This window comes from Manis javanica, chromosome 4 (genome assembly GCF_040802235.1).
Source record: "Manis javanica isolate MJ-LG chromosome 4, MJ_LKY, whole genome shotgun sequence".
In the NCBI taxonomy this organism is placed as follows: Eukaryota; Metazoa; Chordata; class Mammalia; order Pholidota; family Manidae; genus Manis; species Manis javanica.
This window is the reverse complement of record NC_133159.1, coordinates 148747542-148772046: the sequence shown is the minus strand read 5'-3', so window position 1 is coordinate 148772046 and position 24505 is coordinate 148747542. Positions and strand designations below refer to the sequence as shown.

At 42.0% G+C, this 24505-nt stretch overlaps 1 protein-coding gene and 1 pseudogene across 1 annotated transcript in view; one reads left to right on the top strand and one right to left on the bottom strand.

The window, feature by feature from the left end:
- LOC140849100 (DNA ligase 3-like) overlaps window positions 1-24505 on the bottom strand; it is an 854661-nt pseudogene that overhangs the window by 328635 nt on the left and 501521 nt on the right.
- The window catches only part of LOC118969968 (inactive serine/threonine-protein kinase TEX14-like), a 107753-nt gene that overhangs the window by 79617 nt on the left and 3631 nt on the right, over window positions 1-24505 (top strand). Inside the window, exons 17-32 of the mRNA XM_073235348.1 lie at window positions 58-134; window positions 2612-2737; window positions 2948-3036; window positions 4066-4335; window positions 5088-5221; window positions 6684-6806; window positions 8522-8588; window positions 10956-11037; window positions 13230-13292; window positions 13787-13914; window positions 14520-14725; window positions 15731-15827; window positions 17304-17378; window positions 19979-20056; window positions 20833-20932; window positions 23956-24048. Of these exons, the coding sequence (XP_073091449.1) occupies window positions 58-134; window positions 2612-2737; window positions 2948-3036; window positions 4066-4335; window positions 5088-5221; window positions 6684-6806; window positions 8522-8588; window positions 10956-11037; window positions 13230-13292; window positions 13787-13914; window positions 14520-14725; window positions 15731-15827; window positions 17304-17378; window positions 19979-20056; window positions 20833-20932; window positions 23956-24048 (1808 nt within the window). The remainder of the gene's footprint in view (window positions 1-57; window positions 135-2611; window positions 2738-2947; window positions 3037-4065; window positions 4336-5087; window positions 5222-6683; window positions 6807-8521; window positions 8589-10955; window positions 11038-13229; window positions 13293-13786; window positions 13915-14519; window positions 14726-15730; window positions 15828-17303; window positions 17379-19978; window positions 20057-20832; window positions 20933-23955; window positions 24049-24505) is intronic.

The window sequence follows — 24505 nt, the reverse complement described above, 5'->3', positions numbered from 1 at the left end:
CACTAAACATGTTGATTGCTTTTAAAGCTGTCACCTCTTTGTGGCCCTCGAAAACAGAGCATAGGTGGACACTTTCAGCCCACTGAGGGAGCCAAGGACACTTTGGAAAGAAGTAGGAACCAGAACACCAGCAGGTAGGTTAACATCTTATTGTTCTTTTTGTCACCATGCTTTTAGACTCCCATGTGAGCCCAAACCCATTTAATGATCTTCCTATGTCTAGTGACAAAGAGACTGAGTGATGAAAAATAGTAACACAGAAACAGCTCTTGGCAGATTCTCCCCTTTAAGGGAGTGGAAAGAATAGTATAATGGAAACTGGTAGGAGACACCAGAGGTAAAGTGGCTGGCAGGTTACTCAGACAGAACTCACCAGTTGTCAAAAGCAAAACATCTTGCCTTTCCAAAGCTGCCCACGTTGTTTTTGTCTCATAAAAGAAATGCCAGGTACTCCATTTGCCAGTGCTACAGAAACCAAACTATTTAGGAACCAGGATTCAAAATAAGTGTCGCTGACTCCAGAGCAGGGGTTGAACAGTACTCCAGTTACCCTTCAGCCTCTGATTTCCAGCTAGATAAATGAAATGAACTGACTTCAGCACATATCACTGAAAGGAGAGCATGTGTATACACTCTGTTTAGAAGAACGTAAATTAAACAAATTTTGGTTTGCATAGGGCCAGTTATTAAAGGGCCAGTAAACGTGTTTCAAGACAGAGTGGTGTATCAATTTTAGTTATTTTTTGTGTGGTTAAATGCAGGATTAATCCACAGCTTTGAAGTCAGTTCTCTTGGAAAAAAGCAACTTTTTGTTTCTCCCCCAGTGGTGACTGAGACTAATGACAAGTCTGATAGATATGTGGACCTTAAGGGAGAATCAAGGAAAATACCCATTTTAGTTGAGTGTACAGCAGTTCTTGCTTAGCCGTGGTTTCACTTTCCACAGTTTTGATTACCCATGGTCAACCATGGTCTAGATAAACTCTTAAGTGGAAAATTCCAGAAATAGTTCATAACTCTTTAATTGTGCACCGTTCTGAGTAGTGTGATGAAATCTTCCTCTCTTGATCATCCTGCCCAGGATGGACATGAATCATCCCGTAGTCTGAAATATCCATGCTGTATTCACTACTGGCCTGCCTGTTAGTCACCCAGTAGGTGACTTGGTTATCAGATTGTCTGTTGAGGTATCACACTGTTTGTATTGAAGTAACCTTTATTTTACTTAATAATGGCCCCAAAGCACAAGAGTAGTGACAAATGCTGACAATTCACATACGCCACAGAGAAGCTGTGAAGTGCGTCTTGTATTTAAGTAAAAAGACTAAAGTTCTTGACTTAAGGAAAGAAAAACAGTCAGGTTGTGTACTATGCATATTTTCACTGGGGGTCTTGGAATGTATCCCTTCCATATAATAGGGGACTACTGTATTTTATAATAGGGGCTTACTAAGGGAATTACTGAAGAGCTACCTAACTGGCATCAGAGGGTTCAGTGCTCACATCATTGACAGAAGCAGATGGGGTGACGGGATAGCCATTAGATGATAAAACAAAAGCCATAGTAGTGGGCATACCTGTCCAGCTCCACCTTCTTCCCCCAAAAGAATAAAAAACACACCAAAGGAACATTTGACATTTTGCTACCAATCTACCTAGTCTTTTTGTATGCTTTAAAAAAATGAAATTATGTACGTGTTGGCAATTTTTATATCCTGATTTTTCTCTTTACATTAGAACATGAGCATTATTCCACATTATTAAATAACACCTCTGCACTTACTTTGAAATTGTTGGATTTCCCCCATCGTTGAATTTTAGGTGGATTCTTTTTCTGTTATGAATAAGGCCACAGGGACTTGTCATTTAAGCCTTTTCTGCATTTTGGATTATATCCTCGATAGACTCCTAGAAGCAGAGTTACTAGATAAAAGGGTTTGAAATTCTTATTGACTCTTGATAGCTACTGCCGAATTGCTGATCAGATCTGACCGTTCTGATTGAACAGACTTCTTTCTGGTCCAATGGGGGAGTAGGGCACTCTGGATAATTAGGAACCCGTGTACATGCCACAAGCACACATTTTCAAAGTTAGTTTAATAAAGAGTAATATAAAGTCATGGATATTTAGAGGAAAAAAGACACCCTTGTTTCGCAGATTAAAAAACTTTGGCCCAGATAGATTGAAGTTTGCCAGAGTCAGACAGTTAGTTAATGACAGGTCAGGGTTTTAGAGCTCTGTGAAACTAGGCTGAAGATCCCTGAATGTTTTTCAGACTCCTAGGTGCCTTCGAACCATCTTTACAAATGTTAGTTATTGTGCTATCACTGATAGGCAGGTGTGCCTATTGCCAGAGGATTCTGATCAAAGGGCAGGATCAGTTCTGAACCATCACCTGTGTTCTGAGGCATGTTTGGAGGGTCGGCTGGGATTTCTGCAACAGCTCAGGGACTAGGAATCTGTCTGGGGAAATTTGATTTCAGTCAGTTTCTTCTACCTCTGAAAGTTTCCCAAGAGTACTTTTAAAATCATGAAATCTGAACTTGGAAACTGAAAAAACAAAAAACAAAAAAACCCAGATTGTCTAATCCAGTTCTTTTTGTTTCTTAGCCAGGGAAGGCCTGGAGAGTGCAGCATCCAAGCCCAAGTTACACAGCTAAATAGTGGCCTCTTCACTGTGTCCGGTCCCCTTCATGGACCTCTAGTGTCACTCAGCCCTGGCCAGGGCCCTACTAGGTAAGGAGTCTTGTGGTCTGAACAGTGGGGAGTCTGGCAGGTGGGCAGCGGTGGGCAGGGGTCAGTGCAACCTCAGAAATGGCTCAGAGAGGAGGTGGGGCATCCTCTGGGAGGGCTCGTGAGTTCTGGGTTGTGTCAGGAACTTGACCAAATTGATGTGTTTGTGTCCACCCTGCCCCCCAACTCCGTAAAAAAACCTGTATGATTTAGGATCAGTGTGGAATCTGTATCTTCTGAAAACTGTAATACAAAGTCAAGAAATAATGAAGATGATGGAGAGGTACACTTAAAATGGAAGAGTGAGTATAAAGCCATGGCTTCTGTTGGTCAGAATGAAAGTTAAAGTGTATTTCTAAATACACCGCCTGTATTGCACTACTCTCCCACATTCTTTTAATCTGTTAGATCATTCCATTTTAAAAGCAGGGCCTTTCTGATTACAAATGGCAGGATGGAAATGATTTTTTCTTTTTACCTAGTCAGGAAAAATGAGCATTTCTTAGGATGGATCTTCTAATACTGTTGAAGTGAACACATTCCATGTTATTAGTCCAAAGAAAAGAGACCATCAGGCCCACTATGGTGTATACTGTTTGTTGATTTTCTTGGGTGGGAGTGGAGAGGTGCTTTTTTCATTTCTGTACTTTATAGGAAATGTTTCTATTGTATATATTAGTGTACATTATGTACCAAGTGTAGCAAAACAATGTACAATGTATTTAATATATAACATTATTAAAGTAGGAGCATGCAGTGTCACTTTCCCATATCCCGAGGGCATTATCCTTCCGTATCAGTTTTTTCTTATAATCTTAAAAAGATAAAATGTGTTTTCTAATACTAATGTTAACTGACATGAGCAAAAGTATAGAACATTTGGAATGAAAACACATATATACACACTCCCAAAATAAGAGATCAGTGTAGTCTAGAAAGGCCAGGCAGACTCAAATGAATCCTTTCCACTAGTCTGTATAGTCTAGGGCTTCAGATGTCATTTCCTTGTAAAATCTTCACAGCAAAGTCTATCTACAAGTTTTCTGCTGCCTTCCACTCCAGAATTCAGCAGTAAAGGCTGTAACTGACTGAAATTCCGCCCTTCCCTCTCTGTCATCAATTCCCCTGTCCTCCCTTTCAGGCTAAACGGAGCAGGCTGAACTAACAGTCTCCATCAAGCTAAGGATGATGCGATTCTAAAAAGGCAGTTGGTGTGACAGTATGAGCTATAAAAAATATTTAAAAATATTACATAGCTCTTTAAGAATCGAAACCTTTTGTTTCCAGTGTTCATGGTGCTGTTTTTAGATGCTGCTTTCTCTTCTGTCCAGCGGAGGTGAAAGAAATGGCAGAGAAAGCAGCCACTGGGCAGCTGGCAGTACCTCCTTGGCATCCTCGCAGTAGTGTGACTTTAGAGGCTGAGGCTGATTCCCTGCTGCAACTGCCCATTAGGGACCCTGACAATGTGGATTGGCAGCGAGCTGTAGAGTATCCCAGGAAAAATGATGAGCCAGGAGGAGATGGCAAGTGTGACAAAATGGGCAACAGTGACTGTGACGGTGACCAGCATGGCAGACAGCCTGGGCCTCGAACTTTCACTAGTAAGTTCTCTTGGAAGAATCAGGGTAGGTGAGCTCTATCAAGTTAATCAGAACTCAACAAAAAGTAAACCTGCAATGTTTCCTTTGCTCGGTCTTCTCTCCTCTCCCATCTGTCTGGTAATACTGAATTCCAGGGCAAAACAGCTTATCATGGGTAAGGAAATCCAGAGTTTTTCTGTTACAGGAGTAGACCCATATGCTCAAAGGAAGTGAAATAATCTCCATGTATTGACCCTGGTCCTGAGTCTAACCTGGCAAGGAATGGAACTTCCCTTCCTTGATGGTAGTAGTGGATGGCACTCCTTTTTGCCCATTTCTTTGTGAAATTTTAAGCCAAAAAAACTCCACTGGCTCCCAGAAGAACCTGGAGATGAGTGACATTGACTGTCATCACTTTATAGATTTGCAAATTAAAATGGAAGGCTGTGTATTTTCACCTGGTAATTTGCTTGCAGTCAGGACATGGGATATTATTTCACAGTTGTTTGCAAGTCAAAGAAATGTACATCTAAAATGATCATTTATCTTAGGTATAAAAGCTATTGGCTTGGATTTCTTTGGTTAGTATCTGTTCCTCGTCAAGCATTATTCTTGAAGAGGTGGGCAAAAGGAAGGATGACCTAGGGCTGCGTTTTGGGCCATCCTTGGCAAAATACACATGAATCTCTTCTCTTAACGCCCTGCCTTTGTCTCTTCTGTGCTGACCAAATATCACTGAATGACTGTGCCCCTGGTTGTGTTATAATCGTTAGGTATCAGGCACCCATCCCCCAGAAAAAAGGAGCAGCCAGAGCATAGTGAAGTCTTTCAAGCAAGTTCTGATGCATCTGTGGCCACTGAGAAGTCTTCCAGTGGCCTGGGAAGCCAGGCTGAGCCCAAGGACCTGGTAAAGTAGCACAGAGGTGACGCTACATACTATAGTACTGAAATCGTTATCTATAGTAGGTCTTTTTTGTTGGCGTATGTGCCCTCATGTCTCTGACATGAGTGAAGAAGTCTTTCCGCCCTGCGTGATACTTTCTAAGTCAGTTCAGTTTGAAGTGTTGCTTATCTTGGATCTTGAGGGGAGCACCGATGTGTCAGATTCAGCCCTGGCACTCGATGAGCTTCCCGTCTGGTTGGGGACACAAGACCAGCTCTGGAAGCACAGTGTGAAGTCAGTTAGCAAGCTTGTAGCGCAGCAGGTGACTGAGGTCAGATTGTATTAGGAAAAGTAAGGCCAGGGTTGTGGTGAGAGTGTGTTGGCCTGGAATGTCCTCCAGGACCCAGATTCAGTGGAAGGAATGTGTTCAGCCTTGCTGCATGCAGTTGGGCCATAGTCCAGCCAGACGAAAGCAGCAAAATTTTTTATCATCACTGACATGAGGCCACAATCAATATAAACAGCAATTGAAAGTGAAACAAATAAAAATACAATTGTGATAACATTTGAGGTCTTTTGAAAAATGTACTATTATATTTAATTACAGCACACAAACTACCCACAAGGACAATTTATTCTTTCTTTCTCACAAGGGCTGGATGGATGTATGTTTAAACAAATTGGCTTGGCTGGAGAAGGTCTACAGGGAAGTGCGGGAGGTATGGGAGGCCAGGCTTGTCTGAGAAGTTTCCACTTGCTATGAGTGGTAAGGGAGGATAGCTGCTAAGTGCACAGTAAGAGGAAGTGTGTGGCAAAAACCATGTCCAAGGAAATAAACCACAAAACCTCTACAAAGGGATCATTGAAGATGAGGCAAGGAGCCAGTTATCCAGCCATGTGGTGATCCGAGCCTGAGCATAGAGAAATAAGCAGAAAAGGAAGTGGAGATGCTGAAGAAATAACTTGCTTTTTAAATTTCTAATTTTATTCTTATTACTGAGAGTGCATTGCTGTTTTAAAAATCTTGCTCCTTCAGTTGCCTTTAAACTAATGCCTGAAGAAAAACTGGTTCTGAGCAGCCTCAGCCTCTTCATCTGGAAGACTGTGCCAACACAGGCTGCATCTGTGCCCTTAAGAATCGGTGCTTAAATTCAGTCGCCAGCTTGAGTTGTCTGTCCAGGGCCTTTCTTCTTTTGGAAAATTTTAGGGCAGAAGCGTTGCCTAAACCCCCCTTCCCTCCATTGTACAGATGAGGACACTGACTCAGGAATTCATTTGCCACACTTGCTCCAGGAGGTTCACAGCTCGCTGTGGGGAAGGAGGGCAGAGGCAGGTGCGCAAGCAGGCAGGGAGGGCTGGCTCAGAGGGTATCACCATGATTGCTGGATAATTTTAGATAACCCCATGATTAACACTGCATACAACTATAAAGGGATTTGTTTATAATGAACACCAACTTAAAAGTGATTTCCTACATTACTAATAGGATCAGTGCATGCAATCAACTTGTTCACTGGAGTCTTCTGAGGATGTAACAGAAGGTGAATTTTTAACTCCAGACCGTGAATATTTTTACTCCTCAACTGCTCAAGAAAACATAGCTCTAGAGGTAAAAATCACAGTTCAGGCATTCTGCATTGCTTTACTCTTTTAAAATTGTCAAGAAAAAGCTTACACATAAAAGTATATGATGTTGACTTATCAGTGTTTTCATGTGTTTTGAGAAAATATCTGCAAAATAAGATTTTTGAGAATGGCGGGTCATATGCACTTTCTCCCAAAACTGTGTTTCTTGTATTTTGACTTTTTTTCAGCATTTTGACTTTTTTTCAAAACTTTCTTTTATGTTAACTGAATTCACTTACCCTTCTGTGAGGAAGAAAAGTCCTGCTGTCATTCCTTGTGAAGAACTGGTGATCTGTAGAGGCAGGGAATTAGCCCTGGCCAGCCAAGTTTTATGGTGGGAGAACCAGGAGTAGAGGCAACAGTTCAGTGGTGAACATGAGGCTGCCCAGTACACTGGGAATCTGCCTAGCTTTTGTAAGAACCTATTTGTACATAGCATTTTCATTTATAAAATGAAACTCATAGAATTCTCTTATTTATATATGTAACTTCTACCTCACCTCCCCACTGACATGCCACCTTTTTTTTGGGTCTTTTACCAACATGGAAGGTGGGATAGAAAAAAAGGGGGGATAGTACATGTCGGTTACAACATCTGACTGACAAGAAGAGTTCAGTTATGCATCAAAAACTGTCATTTACACTTGTCTGAACTTCTGAAAACTCAGAGCAATTTTCCATTATTAATCGTTTAAACATTCTTTTGGGTAAAATTGTAACATTTCCAGAATATCTCGCCTGGCTTCAGTACATCTGCATATCAATAGGCATTCAGAGGTGGAAAGAAGTATGGCTTTAGTGCATTTGCCTCATTCCTCAGGGGTGGAGAGAAGCTCATCTCCATATCAGTGGGTAATTACCTGGACAATGAGGTCTTATCTGTACCTGAGAGGAGAGAGGAGGGCCCGTGTTGCTTTTGCTGGAGCAGGAAAGAGAAACGGCCCCAGACTGCAGTTTGTAAGCAATAAACGGATTTTAAACTTCATTTCTCCCTTTGACTGATTTCGGTTTTTAGAGGTATTTTGCCCCAGGATTTCCCCTCCCCGGACTTAAAATTCTTGATTTTACTATGAGCAAGCAGACTGGGACATTTAGAAAATCTTTAATTAAAAGCTATAAAGTATATATACGTATATATGTACAAAGATATATTTAAAAAGTATCACCGAGAAAAGCACACAGCTCTTAATTGTACAGCTCATGAACTTTTAGAAGGTGAACACAATTCATGTAACCAGCACCCAGATCAAGAAACATGGTGTTACTGGTTCCCCAAAAGTCCCCCTGGGCCACCCTCCCAATCACTGCCTCCCCCTCAAAGGAGCCAGTGTTCTGACTTCTTTACCCCCATAGAGCAGCTTCATAGTCTGGGTCATTTTTCCAGCCTTATTTGGTTCTCCTGATAAAGCTCCCAAGAATCAGACGTTTTAGTTGGAAGGTTGGGGCGTGGAGGGGATAATGATACAAGGAAGGGAATAGTCAATAATTCCTCCTCACAGTGGTGGGGTGGAAGAGGGCTTGGTTTGAGAAGGAACATAGAGCACTTAATGTCTGCAAGGCAGATTTGTTCTTTTTCTATAAAAAATGCAGGAACTTTATGAAGATTTTCAAGGTTTAAAAACATCAAGAAATTCTCTCTTGACCTTTCAATGGATATCTTCTTTCAATTAACTCCTTTCTTTGCTCTTTATTTTATAGAGGTCAAGTCCCATAGAAGAGGACTTTGAAGGAATACAAGATGCATTTCCCCAACCTCAAGGCTCCGGTAATAAGCCCTTAGGGCAGATTCCATTGAGTATCACTTGTCTTTACTCTTTGTCAGATCACAGATGTTTACAGCTGGCAGGTCCTTAGAGATAACCTCCTCCAGACCTTTCATTTTACAGACAAGGAAACCTAAGCTCTGTGATGTCCCCTCAGGAGACTGCACCCCCTACCCCTCAGCAGCCTCATGACATCTACACAGCATGATACTTATTCCTCCCCTTGCGTTCTTATACATTATAGCCATTGCTTCTTTTTTTTCCTCTAGTTTCTCACTAGATTTCGGGCTCCTTTATGATGTAGAGCAGGTTATCTTTCCTGGGTGACCTGAGGAATGTGTCCGAACCACACACAGTTATTTGCCCAAGCCACTAGTTATTCCTCCCCTTGCGTTCTTATACATTATAGCCATTGCTTCTTTTTTTTCCTCTAGTTTCTCACTAGATTTCGGGCTCCTTTATGATGTAGAGCAGGTTATCTTTCCTGGGTGACCTGAGGAATGTGTCCGAACCACACACAGTTATTTGCCCAAGCCACTAGTTATTGTGACAACAAAAACTGCAATTAGATTCCCATGTCCTTTTCCATCCCAAAAGGTGGAGTTTCACTATTGTTTTCCTATGTTTGCTTAGCATCTTAGCAAAGAGTTAATAACCAATAATGCAGAGCAACATAGATTCCTTCCCCTGGGAGGCCTTGGGTTCTGTATAACTTAGCAACTGCTTTCTGTTATATGGGAAGTTACCCTTGGATAAGCAGCCAGTGTTGGCACAAGGTAAGGTGTAAGTGGTTCTGATGCAGACATTTAAAACATTGTGCAGTTTTGCTCTTTAAGGGTATGCAGCAGTCTACTTTAAAACCAGAGGTGTCCACCTACCAACCCATGTAGCTGTCCACAGTCATATCTCAGCGTTCTGAACCACGGCAGGGCAGGCTTCAGTTCTGAACTTACTCCCTTTGTCCTGCTGCAGACTTGAACTTACATCTCTAACCTGATTCAGGCCCCCGTCACAGTCAGGAGCATTTTAAGAAGCTGTAAGCTTTTAGATGAAGCTAAATTCTCAGGAAAGTATATATTAAAAGTCCCCAGACCTGGGTCTTGGGCCACCTACTTCTTTCTGTGGAGCCTCTGCCCGTGATCACTTTCTCTGTGAGCCTGGCTTACACATAGCCATTTCACTTCTGTTTGGAAGAGGGTTGAGTGGGACAGAGAAATTGTGGGGCAGGCGGGTCAGAAAACCAGGACTAGTTTGACACAAACATGTGGAGTACGTGAAAAAGCCTCTGACTTGGTTTCTTTCTTTTAGCCCTTCTCTTCCCCCTTTTCCACTAGGGCTCTGGTATCTTCCCCATCCACACCAGGTGGTGCAACAGGGCCAAAAATTGGGAATATGCTGGGTTCCAAGCCCAGCTCTGCCACTGATTTTCTTCTGCACAACCTTGGGCAAGTCACTTTACCCCAGGGTTCCACTGTCCCCTCGTATAAAGCAAAGGAGAGGATCATACTCTAAAATCCCTAAGTTCTCCCCCAGCTCTCAGTTGTACTTCCTAGGAATTTGTTTGTGCTTTCTAGGTGTTTGTGCTTTCTAGGTATTTAAAAGAGGGTCATGGGAAGAAGAACCCCCGTTTCTCCACTGGTAGTATTTCAGAGCTTCTTGATACCTGCTAACCATAGCACCGTTCCGGTGGGCCTCCCACTTGCCCACCAGACTACCTACTCCAAAGGAGTGTCAGGGGGATCATGACAGGGCAGGCTTCTCTGTCTGTCCCCTTCTCTGTAAACCTGAGCAGTACATTGATGAGAGGGAAAATGGATACTGGCCCTGTCTGCCAAGGCCTGCAAAGTATCTTCAGATGCTTGATGCCAAAGAGAAAGGAAGACAGTTGAATTAGCTACTTAGAACTCAGAACACCACCCCAACTCTTTAAATGGTGTTTGAGGGCCAAGAGGCACAGTTAGCACTGTGGGAATGCCCAGCTAATGGTCTTTTCTGTTTGGAATATTTAGTGAACAGTTATTGGTTTCAACGCCCCCTGCTGTCTGTTGACAAGAACCAGGTCAGTTCGCCTTCCTGAAAATAACAAAACATTTGTTCTTCAGAAATAACTGCAATTATAATTGAAAGGCCAATGAATGACTTGATTGTATTTAGTGTCAGAATATACTCTGCCCTCTGAGCAAGGAAAATAAACTTTCATGGGCAAAAACCTCTTCTTCTATAGCATTTAGTTCAAACCCATTTAGGAAGCACTTTGTTTATCCAAATCATTTCTCATCCTGGACCAGACCAAGGAAAATTCTCAGGAATGAAGAAAATAATTTGGGTTGGCAAACATTCACTAAAAATGCATTACTTCATATTTTCAGGTGAGGAAAAATTCCAAATGAGAAAAAGTCTTGGAAAGAATGCTGAGATTTTGACTGGGTCTCAATTCCAACCTATACAAATGTATGTGCTATTATTTTATTCACAGTTTGAGACTCAGAGAAGTAATGTTAAATGATGATAATGCCTTGTCTTTGTAAATTGTTGTCTTCAAATGTGTTAGCCACAATGTTATAAAAATTAGCTTTGGGCAGCTCAGTTTGTTAAGACTTGTTCATCAGGATTGTGAGGGGTCTGTATGCAGAGTAATCTGTATTCAGATCCTGACTCTGTCTTTCTATCTGTGGGGTCAAGTTTCTCAAACCCTCTCTTCTATTTCCCCACTTGTAGAACAGAAATAAGAATCCTTACTGAGAATGTTGACGTAGGGATTAAAAATAATAAAATAATGCCTGGGCATTTATTTGTCTCAGACAATGAAGACGTATGGTCATACAAAAATACAGACTTGAACATTTTTAACAACTTTATTTTTAATAGTCAAAAACTGGAAATGCAGATGTTGTTTAACAAGTGCACGATTTAACATCCATACCATGGAATATGCCTTCTGCAGTGAAAAAGAATGAACTGTTGGTACATGCAACCATCTAGATAAAACTCTAAAGAATATGCTGAGTGGAAAAAGCAATCCAGAAAGTTACTTACTGTATGATTCTGCTTGTATAACCTTCTTGAAATGATAAAATCATAGAAATAAAGGAAAAATGTTCCCAGGGACTAAGGAAGAGGTAGGGAGCGGGAGGGAAGTAGACATGGCTATTGAAGGGCAACATGAGGGATCCTTGTGGTGTTGGAAATGTTCTGAATCTTGACTCTGTCAATGTGGATATCTTGGTTGTGATACTGTTCTAAGATTTGCAAGATGCTACCTCTGAGGGAAACTGGGTAGAGTGTAGTTCTTATGACTAAATGTAAATATACAATTATCTCAAAATAAAAAGTTCAAAGAAACCAATAAGATGTAAAGTGCCTGGTACAATAACATTCAATTTATTTTCCCCCTAGGCCTCAGTTCCTTATCTATAATAATTATAGTTAGCATTTCTGTAGCAGCTATTATATGCCAGGTATTCTGTTTCATGAAATTTAATTCATATAACAACCCACTGAGGTACATAGTGTTATCTCCATTTTGTCAGTAAGGGAAGCAAAGTTTTAGAGTTTTTTTCCCTGAGATTGCACAGTTTGTAAGTAGCTTTATCAGTTAGGATAGGCTAGATTATGCTACATAACAAACAATCCCCAGATTTTGGCAGCTTAAAACAAGAAAAAGTTTACTTTTTGCGCATGCTGCGTGTCCATCATGGGTTGGCCAGGAGTGTTCTGTGCTATATTACCTTCTGTCAGAGGTCAAGGCTGAGGTAGACTTCATCTTTGTGCTTTCTTGATTGCTGGGGCAGTACAACGGGAGCAAGGTGACTTGCACACTGGCCTTTATATACTGTCTGCCTTAAATGACCCACCTTACCTTCACTGACATTTCACTGGTTAACACAAGTCCTCTGTCCATTTATGTGCCTTAGGAGGGTGAAAAAGCACTGTCCTCCTATGTGCTCAGAAGGAGAAACAAATATTTTAGTGAACAGAATTAATAAAGTTACAACTCAACAAAAAATCCATGCTCTTTATAGCAGTGATCTCACAGGACTGTGGCAAAATTAAAAAATGGGAAAACATAGGAAAGGGTCTAATATGGGATCTGGCTTGTAGTTTGTGTTCAACAAGTATTGAAATTGAATCCTAAACAATTGGTTAAAGTAAAAACAGGTTAAGTTTGTCTTCAGTATTCCTCTCTGGCCATTTTTTGGCACAGTCCTCTCTTGAGGACTCCTGATGTTTCATGCCAAGAAGCTGTCTCACAGTTGCTAAGGCCCGTGTCTGTACCCCTTGCTCCAGTCTCCAACCACAGCAAAGTTCCTGTGCTCTAGTGGTTTTCACAGCAAAGTTCCTGTGCTCTAGTGATTTTTCGCAGGAACTTCCTCACTGTCATAGATCATCACTGACTGATTTCAGATGGGCTGGTCCTTAGAGAATACTTATTCGATCTCTGGAGAGGAAATGAAGGCATAGACGTGCCTGAGAAAGTACAGCTGACTAGTCAGTAGCAGCCAGGACCAGTACCCACACTTTCTGCTTCTGAGCTTAGTGCCCTTCCCACTGGTTCTCACCCTGGGCTGATAAAACAGGTCTCTTTTACCTAGTTAGTGTCCTCTGCTGACAGATCCATGGACTTTTCTCACTTTTTCTTACAGTACCGGTGGTGAGCAAGAGGAGACGTTAAAGGAGCCACAAGAGGAAGTGGAAGAGAAAGACATGTAGGGCTGCCAAAGGGTTGCCTAAAGAGGCTGTGAAGTCTTAGTTTTAGGGCAATAGTATTTCCTTGTTTGTCTGAGTTGACATCCTTCCCATTTTTATGTATACATTCAATGTGAGCATGTTTCTTCTTTTACCAAAAAGCTGTAAGATGATGAGATCTAAATTAACAGCATCTTACAGTCAAATAAATACAGTCATAATAGTAATACAAAAATGTAAGTTTTTACTTGAGGTAAACTAAATCTGTTCTCCACATGAATATACTTTGATCTGTGAAAATAAATTTATTTTAGTTGCTAAGATAGTGTTTCAAGTTAGTGTCTCATTATTCTTTGATATTCTCCTTACTCTAAGACATTCTAAGATACTCTCTAACTCTGGCCTGTTGCCAATAAAGATTTTTGTTAAGAGCATCCTTAAAATATACCTCTTAGGAGTACACTGATTTTTCTAAACATCTTCTCTTAATTACTGTGTGCTTTTAATTTTTTAGATCACTGACAGACATTCAAGACCTGTCTAGTATCTGCTATGAACAAGATAGTTCTTTCAAGGAAGTCTCATGCAAAACACCGAAAATGCGCCACGCACCCACTAGTGTCAGCACTCCGCTCAGCCCAGGTAGCCACCTGCGGGAGAAGCATTTGGGGAGAGGAACTAAGAGCCCCTGCCCTATTGACTCTGAGAAGCCAGGCCACAGGAGGAGACCTGGGGGGTGTTTTCTCACAGTGCAGAGGTGTTTCTTTAGGGCCAGAGCTGAAGGGGATAATTCCATGGGAGGACAGTACGGGTGGTGGTGGTTAGTAAGCAGCTATAAGGAGGTCTTTTACTTCAGCAGTAGAGGTGCACAAATGCAAATTCTGCTTTGTACTCTAAGCACTATTGAATTTAGTGCAAACATATTGGATTCTCTAGAGTTTGTAAGTTAAAACAGTACCTTGTGCTTAAATATATGTAGTTCTGAGGCCTGCAACTGCAGACAGTACCAAATATCCTCTCTCTAGAGTCCTTACTTCCAATATATTTGTGGTTCAAATAATGTCCCCTTATTGGCCAATAATGGCCAAGTTTAGAGACTGTCATTTTTTTTAATACCTTGAGCTGCCTGTCAGATCAGTGATTCCATTAGTTATTAACAATTTGGAGAATCCTGGTATAGGTATAAAGTTTTGTGTTTTTGTTTTTAAATAAAGGGTTCAGACACTAACTGTCCTCTTCTACAACAGGGTCGTGTTCTTCCGTTGCCAGTCAGTATAAAGACTGCCTTGAAAGTATCACATTTAAGGTTAAAACAGGATCTACCTCATGCTGGAACAGTCAGGAATCTGTTCAAACATTGTCTGATAAATTTACAACTGTCCGAGAGAAAGCAGAGAGCCTAGATTCCCTTCTTACTTCCTCTGAAACTCTTCCTTCAGGATTGATTGATCTTGTAAGTAAACCAGTTCTGTGTTACATACTCATGGAGTCAACCCAAAGCTTGGTGTCCAAAATATTTCTCCAAAATCATTTCACAAGGAAAGCAAGAAATAAGCTGGCTCCTTTCTGAGTCTGCATGGTAGGGTGCCTCCTGGGCTTCTCTGCCCTTTTTATCCCAGAGATAATGTTTGGTAATTTCTCTAAAGAGCCAACCTCTGCCATAACTTATGATGCTACCTCACCTGCACTGTTCTGTCTAACCATATTCTGCCTACTTGAGGAGGCTTGAGTTCTTCCTCCTTGAAATCTCCAGTTAGTTCCCTGAGAGTTTTGATTGATCTCCACCTTCTCTGAACTCCTGAACTAGTCGTCTGCAGTAAAAAACACTTAATTGTATATTACCTTCTCCTCTGCTTCCCTTCCCCCTGCTGTTCTTTCTTCTCTCTCCCTCCCTCATATTTCATATGTGTAGTGTCTTCAAGAAAACTACAAGTTCCTTACTTGGTACTGCTCATTAAAAACCTATTGACTGGCCATTCTAGAGGCAGACTGACTACTTACTTTGGCCCTTAGTGAAAAATTGGCCTCCTCTTAACTGACTTTGGGCATTTGAATCACAAAAGATTTCACTCTAAAGTACAGACAAAGAATTTTATGCTTGCATTCAACAAATCATTAGTTGGGCAGATTCTAAGTGCCAGGCACCATGCCAGGCCCTCTTCTAGGCATCCAAATGTGGATAAGAAAGACACTGCCATGACGAAGCTCACCACCTAGTGAGAAAGACTGGTGTGATGTAACACAGAGGTAAGACTAGGTATTGTGGAGGCAAAGAGGGGTGAGAAGGCTTTCCAGAGGAGGGGACATTTGAATGAATTTGATTCCATCAACCAAAATGGCTTCTTCCAGCAACGATACACAAGCTTAATCTTGAAAATGTTTGAGCTCATTTCAGTCACGGGCCTCTTTTTTTAGCCCAGTACACATGTCAATTACCATGTTCATGTCTTACCTATAGAAAAGATTGTCTACATTTACTGGGGCTCATTCCTCCAGCACTGCTCAGGCACCGGACTCACCGACCCCTGCCACCCAGAGGAGAAGCCCTCCACAAGGTACCCTGTGTTCGCCGTCAGACTTCAAGTCCTTAACAGTGAGCCAGCTTAAGGGAGCCTTAGTCTCATCTTTGATGCTACATGAGAGCCAAACAAAAATGCTATATTTTTGTACTATAAAACATACTCATTATAGAAAACTAGGAGAATAAAGAAGAGCTTAAAAGAGGAAGCTGCCATTTAATTCTACCACAATTTTTTAACCTCTTGTGCTGTTTTGGTACATATCTTTTCATCTTTTTAGAAATATACAAATATTCAGCATAGTTGAGATTATAGTGTATTTGGCTCTGACCTACTTTTTTTCTTTGATGATATGTTTTGAGGATTTTCCCCTCATCAGTAAAAATTGCTCCTAAATATGTGTAACTGCTATGTAACTGTCCATTATACATATGTTGCTTAACCATGCCCTTAGGTTAATGATTTATATTGTTTTCCAATTTTTGCACTTTATACAAAAGTCTTTATTTGTACCTCTGATCCTTTCATTACGATGGATGTCTTAGAAGACGATTTCCAATTCAAAGGTTATGAGAGTATTAACAGCCCTTGAGGCATCTGCCTTTGCTACATGAATTTAATGTCTTTTCTCTTTGTCTTCCGTACGGTTCTTAGAATCTCCCTCAGGGGGATAGGGATTTTGTAAATTATGCTGAGGGGTTTAGTTAATGTTATAATTGAGCACTTAGAGAATGGCCCAAAGTATCATTGCCCTGATGATCTGTAGAGAAAGTCCTCGCACTTTGTGTTTTGTTCATTTTGACTGGTCCAGAGCCTCTGTATCCCTCCAACAGCCCCATTCCAGATTGGGCTCCTGGCCTCTTGGTAAGAATTTGTACCTTACCTACCCCAGTCCTTGGAACAGAATTATCCCGGGGGAGGGGCACCGGTCAAGCAGTACTGGGAGAAGAGGTGATACGGGAAAAGATTTGGAGTAAAAGGGGGAGAAAAGCCATTGATCTAATGTAAGAGGCTTTCTTCCTGCTTTTGTTTGTTTCATCATTGAGAAATCCTAAGTCAAATCCATGTGGAGGCCTAGAAAATGCAGATTCAGGTCTAGGAAGCTCTTAAGTCATTTTTCATTAATGTTCTTTTTTGTTTTTTTTGGTTTTTTTTTAATGGTATCATTTATCATTGATACACAATCACATGAGCAACATTGTGGTTACTAGATTACCCCTATTATCAAGTCCCCACCACATGCCCCATTACAGTCACTGTGCATCAGCATAGTAAGATGCCATAGAGTCACTACCTGTCTTCTGTGCTATATACTGCCTTCCCCGTTCCCCACCACCACCACATTATGTGTACTGATTGTAATGCCCCTCAATCCCCTTATCCCTCCCTTCCACCCACCCTCCCCAGTCCCTTTCCCTTTGGTAACTGTTAGTCCATTCTTGGGTTCTGTGAGTCTGTTGGTGTTTTGTTCCATCAGTTTTTGCTTTGTTGTTCCCTTTATCTTTTTTTAAGAACTAGTAGAAGCCATCTCGCAGTGTCACATCGATGAGCTACCACCACCATCACAGGAGCTACTTGATGAAGTTGGTAAGGGACCTTCAGTACAGAATGTACTCTGTGACCCTATTAGTTATGGCACAATATGGTTCTGTGTCTCAGGTGTGAGCCCTAGTGCAAAAGGCCCCTATAAAAGTCTGATTAAGTGTACAGAATTCAGGAAGGGGCAGTTTTCCAATAAATTGGGCCTCAGATTACTACTAAAGCCTGGCCAGGATCATTGGCCTGTGTCTGAGGTCATTTTGTTACTTAAAGGTTCTATGGGTAATGATTCTAAGAGGAAATAACATTCAAATGGCTTGTTATGATGAGCTTCTTTTACTAAAGGATTCTTATCTCCTTATTGAACCAAACCAGCCATAGCTTGGAGGCCTGAAGTCTGGCAACTGAGGCCAAGATACCCTATACTTTCAGTTTATTAAAGGTACTGGCATTGTGGATGAGTCACTTTCCCAAGGGTAGAGAAGACAGTGGCACAACACTTGATGAGACCAGAATTTTCCATTTCAGGCAGAGACGCAGAGACTGAGTGATACCAGATCAGTTTTAGTTGTAGCTGGATGGGCTGGCCATGCCCAGCTGAGCTGATGCTGAGAGTGAGATGTGCATGGTTTTAGAGGTATTTGGGGCAGGTGGTTTCCTTCGCCAGGAAAGACCTGACTGCTGTCTTCTTGACAGCCTGACTGACCAGCCCCTCACTCTCAGAGGATGTGTCTTACCAGACCCCTGACAGTCCAATTTTTGGTATAGGACCTTTAGAGAATTTACTGAGGTGCACCACATGGTTTTCAGAGTCTGCAAGGTTTTGTGTCTCATCAGGAAGAGGGAGGTAAGTGACTAAGACTACCTGGTCTGAGTCAGGGGGCAGCTACCGTCCAGACTGTCACAACTGCAGCCCCTGCACACTGGCCTGATGAACTTGGGTGGAACCAGTGAGAGCTGGTAGAACTTCCTTGGTTTTTTTTCTTTTTCTGTAGTCGTCCCTTCTTGCCTCACCACACCCCTCCCCCAGTGCCACAGGGTTATACAGGTCACAGGGCTGTTGGCTCAGGCTCTTTCCTTCTCTGGAGCTCCCTAAGGCGTCCTTGCACATTCCTCCTCTCCAGTTGCTCTTCTTGATACAATAGCAGAACTGCTGCTTGTGAGAGCAGAGGCTGCCCGCACATGGCCTGCTCGGGAGATTCTCAGTGACATCTGTTGGTTGGTCACGGCTGAAGGCAGCACTTGTAGGCTCCTTTGCAGTTTGACCATTGGGATACTTTTCTTCTGGATCCTGCTTATCTTCCCTCTTCAGTCACCACATGGCTTCCTCCTGGTAACAGCTTCTTCCCACACGCTTTGCCGAAAACCTCCCCCATTTTACATAAGGGAATTATCTGGGCCAGGTTTCTAGGTGAAGTCTGCACTTTGAGATGGGTCAGTAATTTCCCAGAAGGACAGAGGGCAGAGGGTACTTGGGTAGTTTCTCCTCATAATGGGTGCTCCCACCCAATTATTGTATATCATCACTTCTTGTTCCCTCTCGAGAGACCCTTGGGAAGTGACCTGGAGCTGACACCTGCACATTTGGAGGGCCCACATCCAAAGTTGTAGGGGGTAGTGTGCTGGCAAGGGCCTAAAGAGGAGGATCCTTTAGAAACTTAGGATATAGATTATCCTTTTTTATCCTTGGCTAAAAAATGTTTTTTTTTTATTTCAAATTATATTAAATGATCTGATGGGGCCCCCTTCATGCCCAGGAGCTGCCTGGTAGAGCCCGTTTCTGGATCGGCACAAAAGGGGAGACCTGTACGTGCACACAACAGGGCCTTGCCAGCAAGCCCAGGGTTCCTTTCTGTGCTGCCTCCCTGCTGTCTCTGCTCTGGGAGCACTTAGAGGAGACCAAGCACCTAACAAATGCAACACAGTGTGCAGAGCTGAGCAGATGCTTGTCATGGTCTATGATCAGTTCTTTAGGAATTAGAAATTACGTAAACATTCTTTGCCTGCTATCTTCCCATAAATTAGGAGAAAATATGAAATATAGGCCAATAGAGATGGGGGAAATTTGGGATTGCTTTGATGTTGTGACAAACTTTGTGGGAGAGTATAAAATAGAGATGAAGAGTACAAATCCTAGAGCTAGCCTGCCTGGATTGAAATCCTAGTTCTCCCTTTTACTGTCTGTGTGATTCTAGGTAAGTTCCTTAACCTGACTTACCTTCATTTCTTTATCTGTTGAACATGAATAACAATAACATGATCAATCTCTCAGGGCTGTTGTGAAGATTAATTGTGAAACATTAATCTTGAATTAGTAAATGTAAGTTAGGAACAGTATCTGCAGATGTTACCTATCATCATTTTTATTTTTAGTGTGTACGGGATTGAATACCCCAAAGCAGCGGTTCTCAAGCTCTATCAGGCCTCAGAATCACCAGGAGGGCTTGTTTAAAACACAAAAATCCCGGACCCACCCCGAGTTTCTGATTCAGTTGGTCTGGGATGAGGCACATGAATACCAAGTTCTCAGATTATAACTGAGTATGCTGGGGCTGCTGGTCTGAGGACCACCCTTTGAGAACCACTGCCCTAGAGGATTGTATGACATGCGAAGAAGTGAGTTGCTTTCTGCTTTTGCATTGTGACAGAGCGCTTGAAGCAGCAGGAGGCCTCACCCTCAGTGTTGGGCGAGAATGCTGCAAGTCATCCCAGCATAACTGCAAATGGTAAGCCCACTACCCAGATCTTTTTCATCAGGTTCTTGCTGCAGTGCTGTCCACAGCAGCACTGGTACATTTGGGGAGTGTGGACTTTGAGGTCAGGCACAACTCCACCTCAATTCTGACTCCACCACTTTTGTATGGCAACCTGTTTAATGCTCTGAGCCTCAGTCATCCTCATTTGTAAAATGGAGATGATAATTCCTAGTTCATGATGTACATAATAGCTCTATTCACAGTACCTGGTACATTATAAGATACTAAATAAATGTGGGCCCCCTCCCCTTCATAGGGCTCCTGGCAGGATGAAATGAGATAGCATATGTAAAATGCCTGGTATATATTAAAGGATACTAACCTTCCCCACCCAGATTCCTTCCCTTTGGTTCCAACCTAGGAACCTCTAGCAAGTGAGAACAGAGTGGTCCCCCAACGTAAGTCTTTGCAGTATGTTTTCAGTGTCTCTTGCCTCCTCTTTTATGTGCCCTTTATTTTCTCTGCTTTCTCAGTCTCATTGAGAAATCTTTGCACAGGCAAGGTTTCCTGTAGTTTCACCTGGCACCAAAGAGCCCCCAGGATGCCAGAAGCAGCTGCTATGAATACAGGCGCCCTGCAGACTGCCACCTGGTCCCCTGCTCTCCTCAGAAGAGGGGAACCAGTGCATTGCATACTTCAGAGGCCACTGACTAGCCTTACTTTTTTGCACTCCATTTTAAGGCAGGCGTTCTCCATTATTATTGTTGTTGCTGTCTAATACAGTTAAGTCTTTCAACTGTTTTTAGATCGAAGACACTTAGAAGAACAAGAAAGTAACAGTAAAAAAGAAGATAGCAGTTTGCTTTGGACCAAAGAAACTCAGGATCTAGACGAGGACACAGAGAGGTAACAGAAAAGGCTGGGCTTTGAAAGGATTTAAAATACTCTGTTAGTTTGTGTTAGTTTTTCTTCTGATATTGGCAAGTGAGATGGACAAAAAAAATGGTCTTTTTCCTGCTATCCTAATAGGCCCTATTCCTAAAAGGCTTTTTGTTTTGTTTTGTTTTGTTTTAATTTTTAATTGTGATAAAATACACATAACATAAAAATTTTAGGCATACAGTTCCCTAGTGTTAAGTACATTCACATTGTTGTGCAGCCAGTCTCCAGAACTTTTATGTCTTGCAAAACTGAAACTCTTTACCCATTAAACAACAACTTCCCATTTCCCCCTCCCCTCAGTCCCTCATAACCACCATTCTACTTTCTGTTTCTATGAGTTTGACTACTCCTGATGCCTCATAAAAGTGAAATCAAACAGTCTTTTTGTAACTGGCTTATCTCAGTCAGCATAACGTCCTCAAGGTTCATCCATGTAGCATGCGTCAGAATTTCCTTCCTTTTTAAGGCTGTATTCCATTGTGTGTGTGTGTGTTTGTGTGCATGCGTGCATGTGCACATGCATGAGGACGCTCGAGCATCACATTTTGTTTATTCATCTGTTGGTGACACTGGGCTGCTTCCTACCTTTTGGCTATTGTGAATAGTGCCGCTATCCACATGGGTGTACACATCTCTCTTCAAGACACCCTGCTTTCAGTTCTTTTGGATATATTCCCTGAAATGGTATTGCTGGATCATATGGTAAATCTGTTTTTAATTTTTTGAGGAAATACCATACTGTTTTCCACACAGCATTTTACATTCCCACCAACAGTACAGAAAGGCTCCAGTTTGTCCACGTCCTTCCCAATACTTCTGTTACTTTCTGGGGCCTCCCTTCCTTCCTTCTTCCCTCCCTTCCTTCCTCCCTCCCTTTTCTTCCTTTCTTCCTTTTCTTCCCTTTCTTTCTTTCTTTTCTTTTTTTGATAGTAGCCATCCTAACAGGTGTGAGGTGATATCTTGTTGTGGTTTTGATTTGCATTTCCCTGATGATGAGCAATGTTGTGCATCTTTCCGTGTGCTCGATGGCTGTTTGTAGATCTTCTTTGCAGAAATATCCTTTTAAGTCCTTTGCTCCTTTTTAATAGGATTATTTGTTTTCTTTCTTGTCAAGTTGTTTTTTGTGTTTGTTTGCTTTTACTACATTTTGTGAGGTTTTGGCTTCATTCAGAACATTTTAGTTAAAAGCTTTGGGAAGAGAATTTTTAGATCTTCCTAGCAAAGTCAGTAAGAGAAAATGGGGGCAGTCATCCCTACAATTCTAGCTAAAAACACAAGGTTGCCTTAAGAAACCCTGTCCCATTCCTGATTTGGAGCTCTCCTTTGACCTGTGTTGAAAGGTAAACCGCTTGAGCTCACCTCCTTTGCCTCCTGCCTTCTCTTGCCTGCCTAGCTGTCGTTCAGGGCCAGGACTCTTTTGAGACAAGGGAGACATACTCCTTGGGCACAAAATTAAAGGAGGCTCCAAAATATGCAGGAGTTAAGAAAAGTGCTATGTTAATGCAATATTTTAAAAAATAAAAAATAATGCAAAAAACCCCTAAATCAAAAAAAAATTTTTTTCCAAAAAAGATCTGAATTTTTAAGTAAGACAGGATCTGGATCTGCCCTTACACCACTTACCTCATCATAATCCTGGTCCTATGGATCCTTAGGGGAGCCCCACAGAATTCTTCCAGCTGCAAATGATAGAACAGCCCACCATGATGCTTAAACAAGTTTGTGTTGCAGAAGAGGCCCACGGGTTGGCAGGTGGGGCAGCTCAGCGATGCCATTTAGGCTCTTTTGATCTTCCTGCTTTGCCACCCATAGCATGTCAGCCTTTATTTTTAGACTTGTCACCTCTGGGTTGCAAGATGACTGTTGTCCACACACCAAGCAGAGATAGAGGGTGGACTGAAGGAATATTTTAGCCCACTCTGCCCCTTTTTATCTGGAAAGCAAAAATTTTCCCAGAAGCCCCTCCCAGCAAATGCCCACTTAACATCTCGTTGGCCAAATGTGATACATGACCACCCTTGGTCACAAGGGAGACTGGAAATTGAGTTTTCGGCTTTTTAGCTGCTATAGAAGAGGAAGGCAAGAGAAAAGAGTGTAACAAAGAACTTTTGGGTAGTGACTCCAGTTCCTGTCGCACTCTTCAAGGGCTGAATTATTTTCTCTAAGGAAGGAAAAGAGTCATGCAGAAGGGAAGGTCTGGGCAGTGGAGGAGGAGACTAGAGCCCTGGGACCTGCAAGGGTGTGGGGAGAAACAGAGAAGATAAAGAGGCAAAGTGGGAGGAAGATAGATTTTTTTAATTTTTAGAAATCTTATGTCTTTAGTGTGTCATGTAACTTCACTCCTTCCATTTCCCCAAAAAACCATCAGTAAAAATCTACACCATTATTCAAGGTAAAAGGAGAATAGCTCACGAAAGCCGGGTTACATTTGGTTATATAAACATGAAATGCTTTGCACATCATCAAAAGTTAACTACTGTTACTGTTGTCTCCTCTATGCTAGATACAGAGAGATGCCCACAGATGCTCAGTCAGCTCAGTCCTTAGCACCAGGCCAGAAGATAGAATATCTTTTCAGATGGGTGGGATTTTTTAGGCTTTCTGAAAATACATACACTCTCTGCATCCTTTGACCTCACAGGCAGTTCTTCATACAAAAAAGTTGTAGGAATGAGTGTGCAGTTCTAGTGATAGAAATGGACTTAATGACCTAGAATTGAGATAGAGAGCACTGCAGTTTGGGAGGTGGTGCTCTCATGGGCCCTGAGACTTCTTGTCAGGGGCTGAAGGCGGGTTTTGTCATGACTTAAATCAGATCTAAGTGACCTCTGCAACTCCTGATACACCCTTACCGAGCTTTTGTTTTCCCACGTTAATAGTGAAAGCACAAACTGGAAGGTCCTTTCCCATTCTAAAGCACTGTGCCTCGTTGTCAAGGGAGAGGGGCAGTGACTGTTCTCTCAGTTCTCTTCACTTACCCTGGACAGAGCTCACTCTACCCTCGACGAGGACCTGGAACGATGGCTGCAGCCACCTGATGACAGCATGGGGCTACAGGATCTTCCTAGGAGCTCTGCAAGGTTATTGTTCACCATCAGAGGCTCGTTTTCTTCTTTTTTGGGAAAGGAGACTAGATTTTAGTTTTTAAAAAATACCTTGACTCCTTGGAGAAAAGTGTCTGGTGTTGGGATCACATTGCTGTAGATTAGCCAGCCCTGACTCCTGTCTGCTCTTCTTCCTCCAGCCACCCTCAGTGCTTTAAATATACATTAGCAGATTGGTATCAGTACGGAGAGAGCCCTTTAAGATGCCGTGTCTTTGCCCTATCACCTTTAGCATTTTTACCAGTCATTTGAATTAAATCAGAAAAGGCATGCTTATCAAATGTTTAGATAACACAAATCTGAGAATGAATGCTTATGTAATGGGTGATAGACTGTACATTCAGAATAGTCTTGACAGGTGAAATTGTTAGATTTTTCTAAAAGATGAAGGTGAGCATTTAGATCCAAAAGTATAGAATGCAGGAGAAGTTTG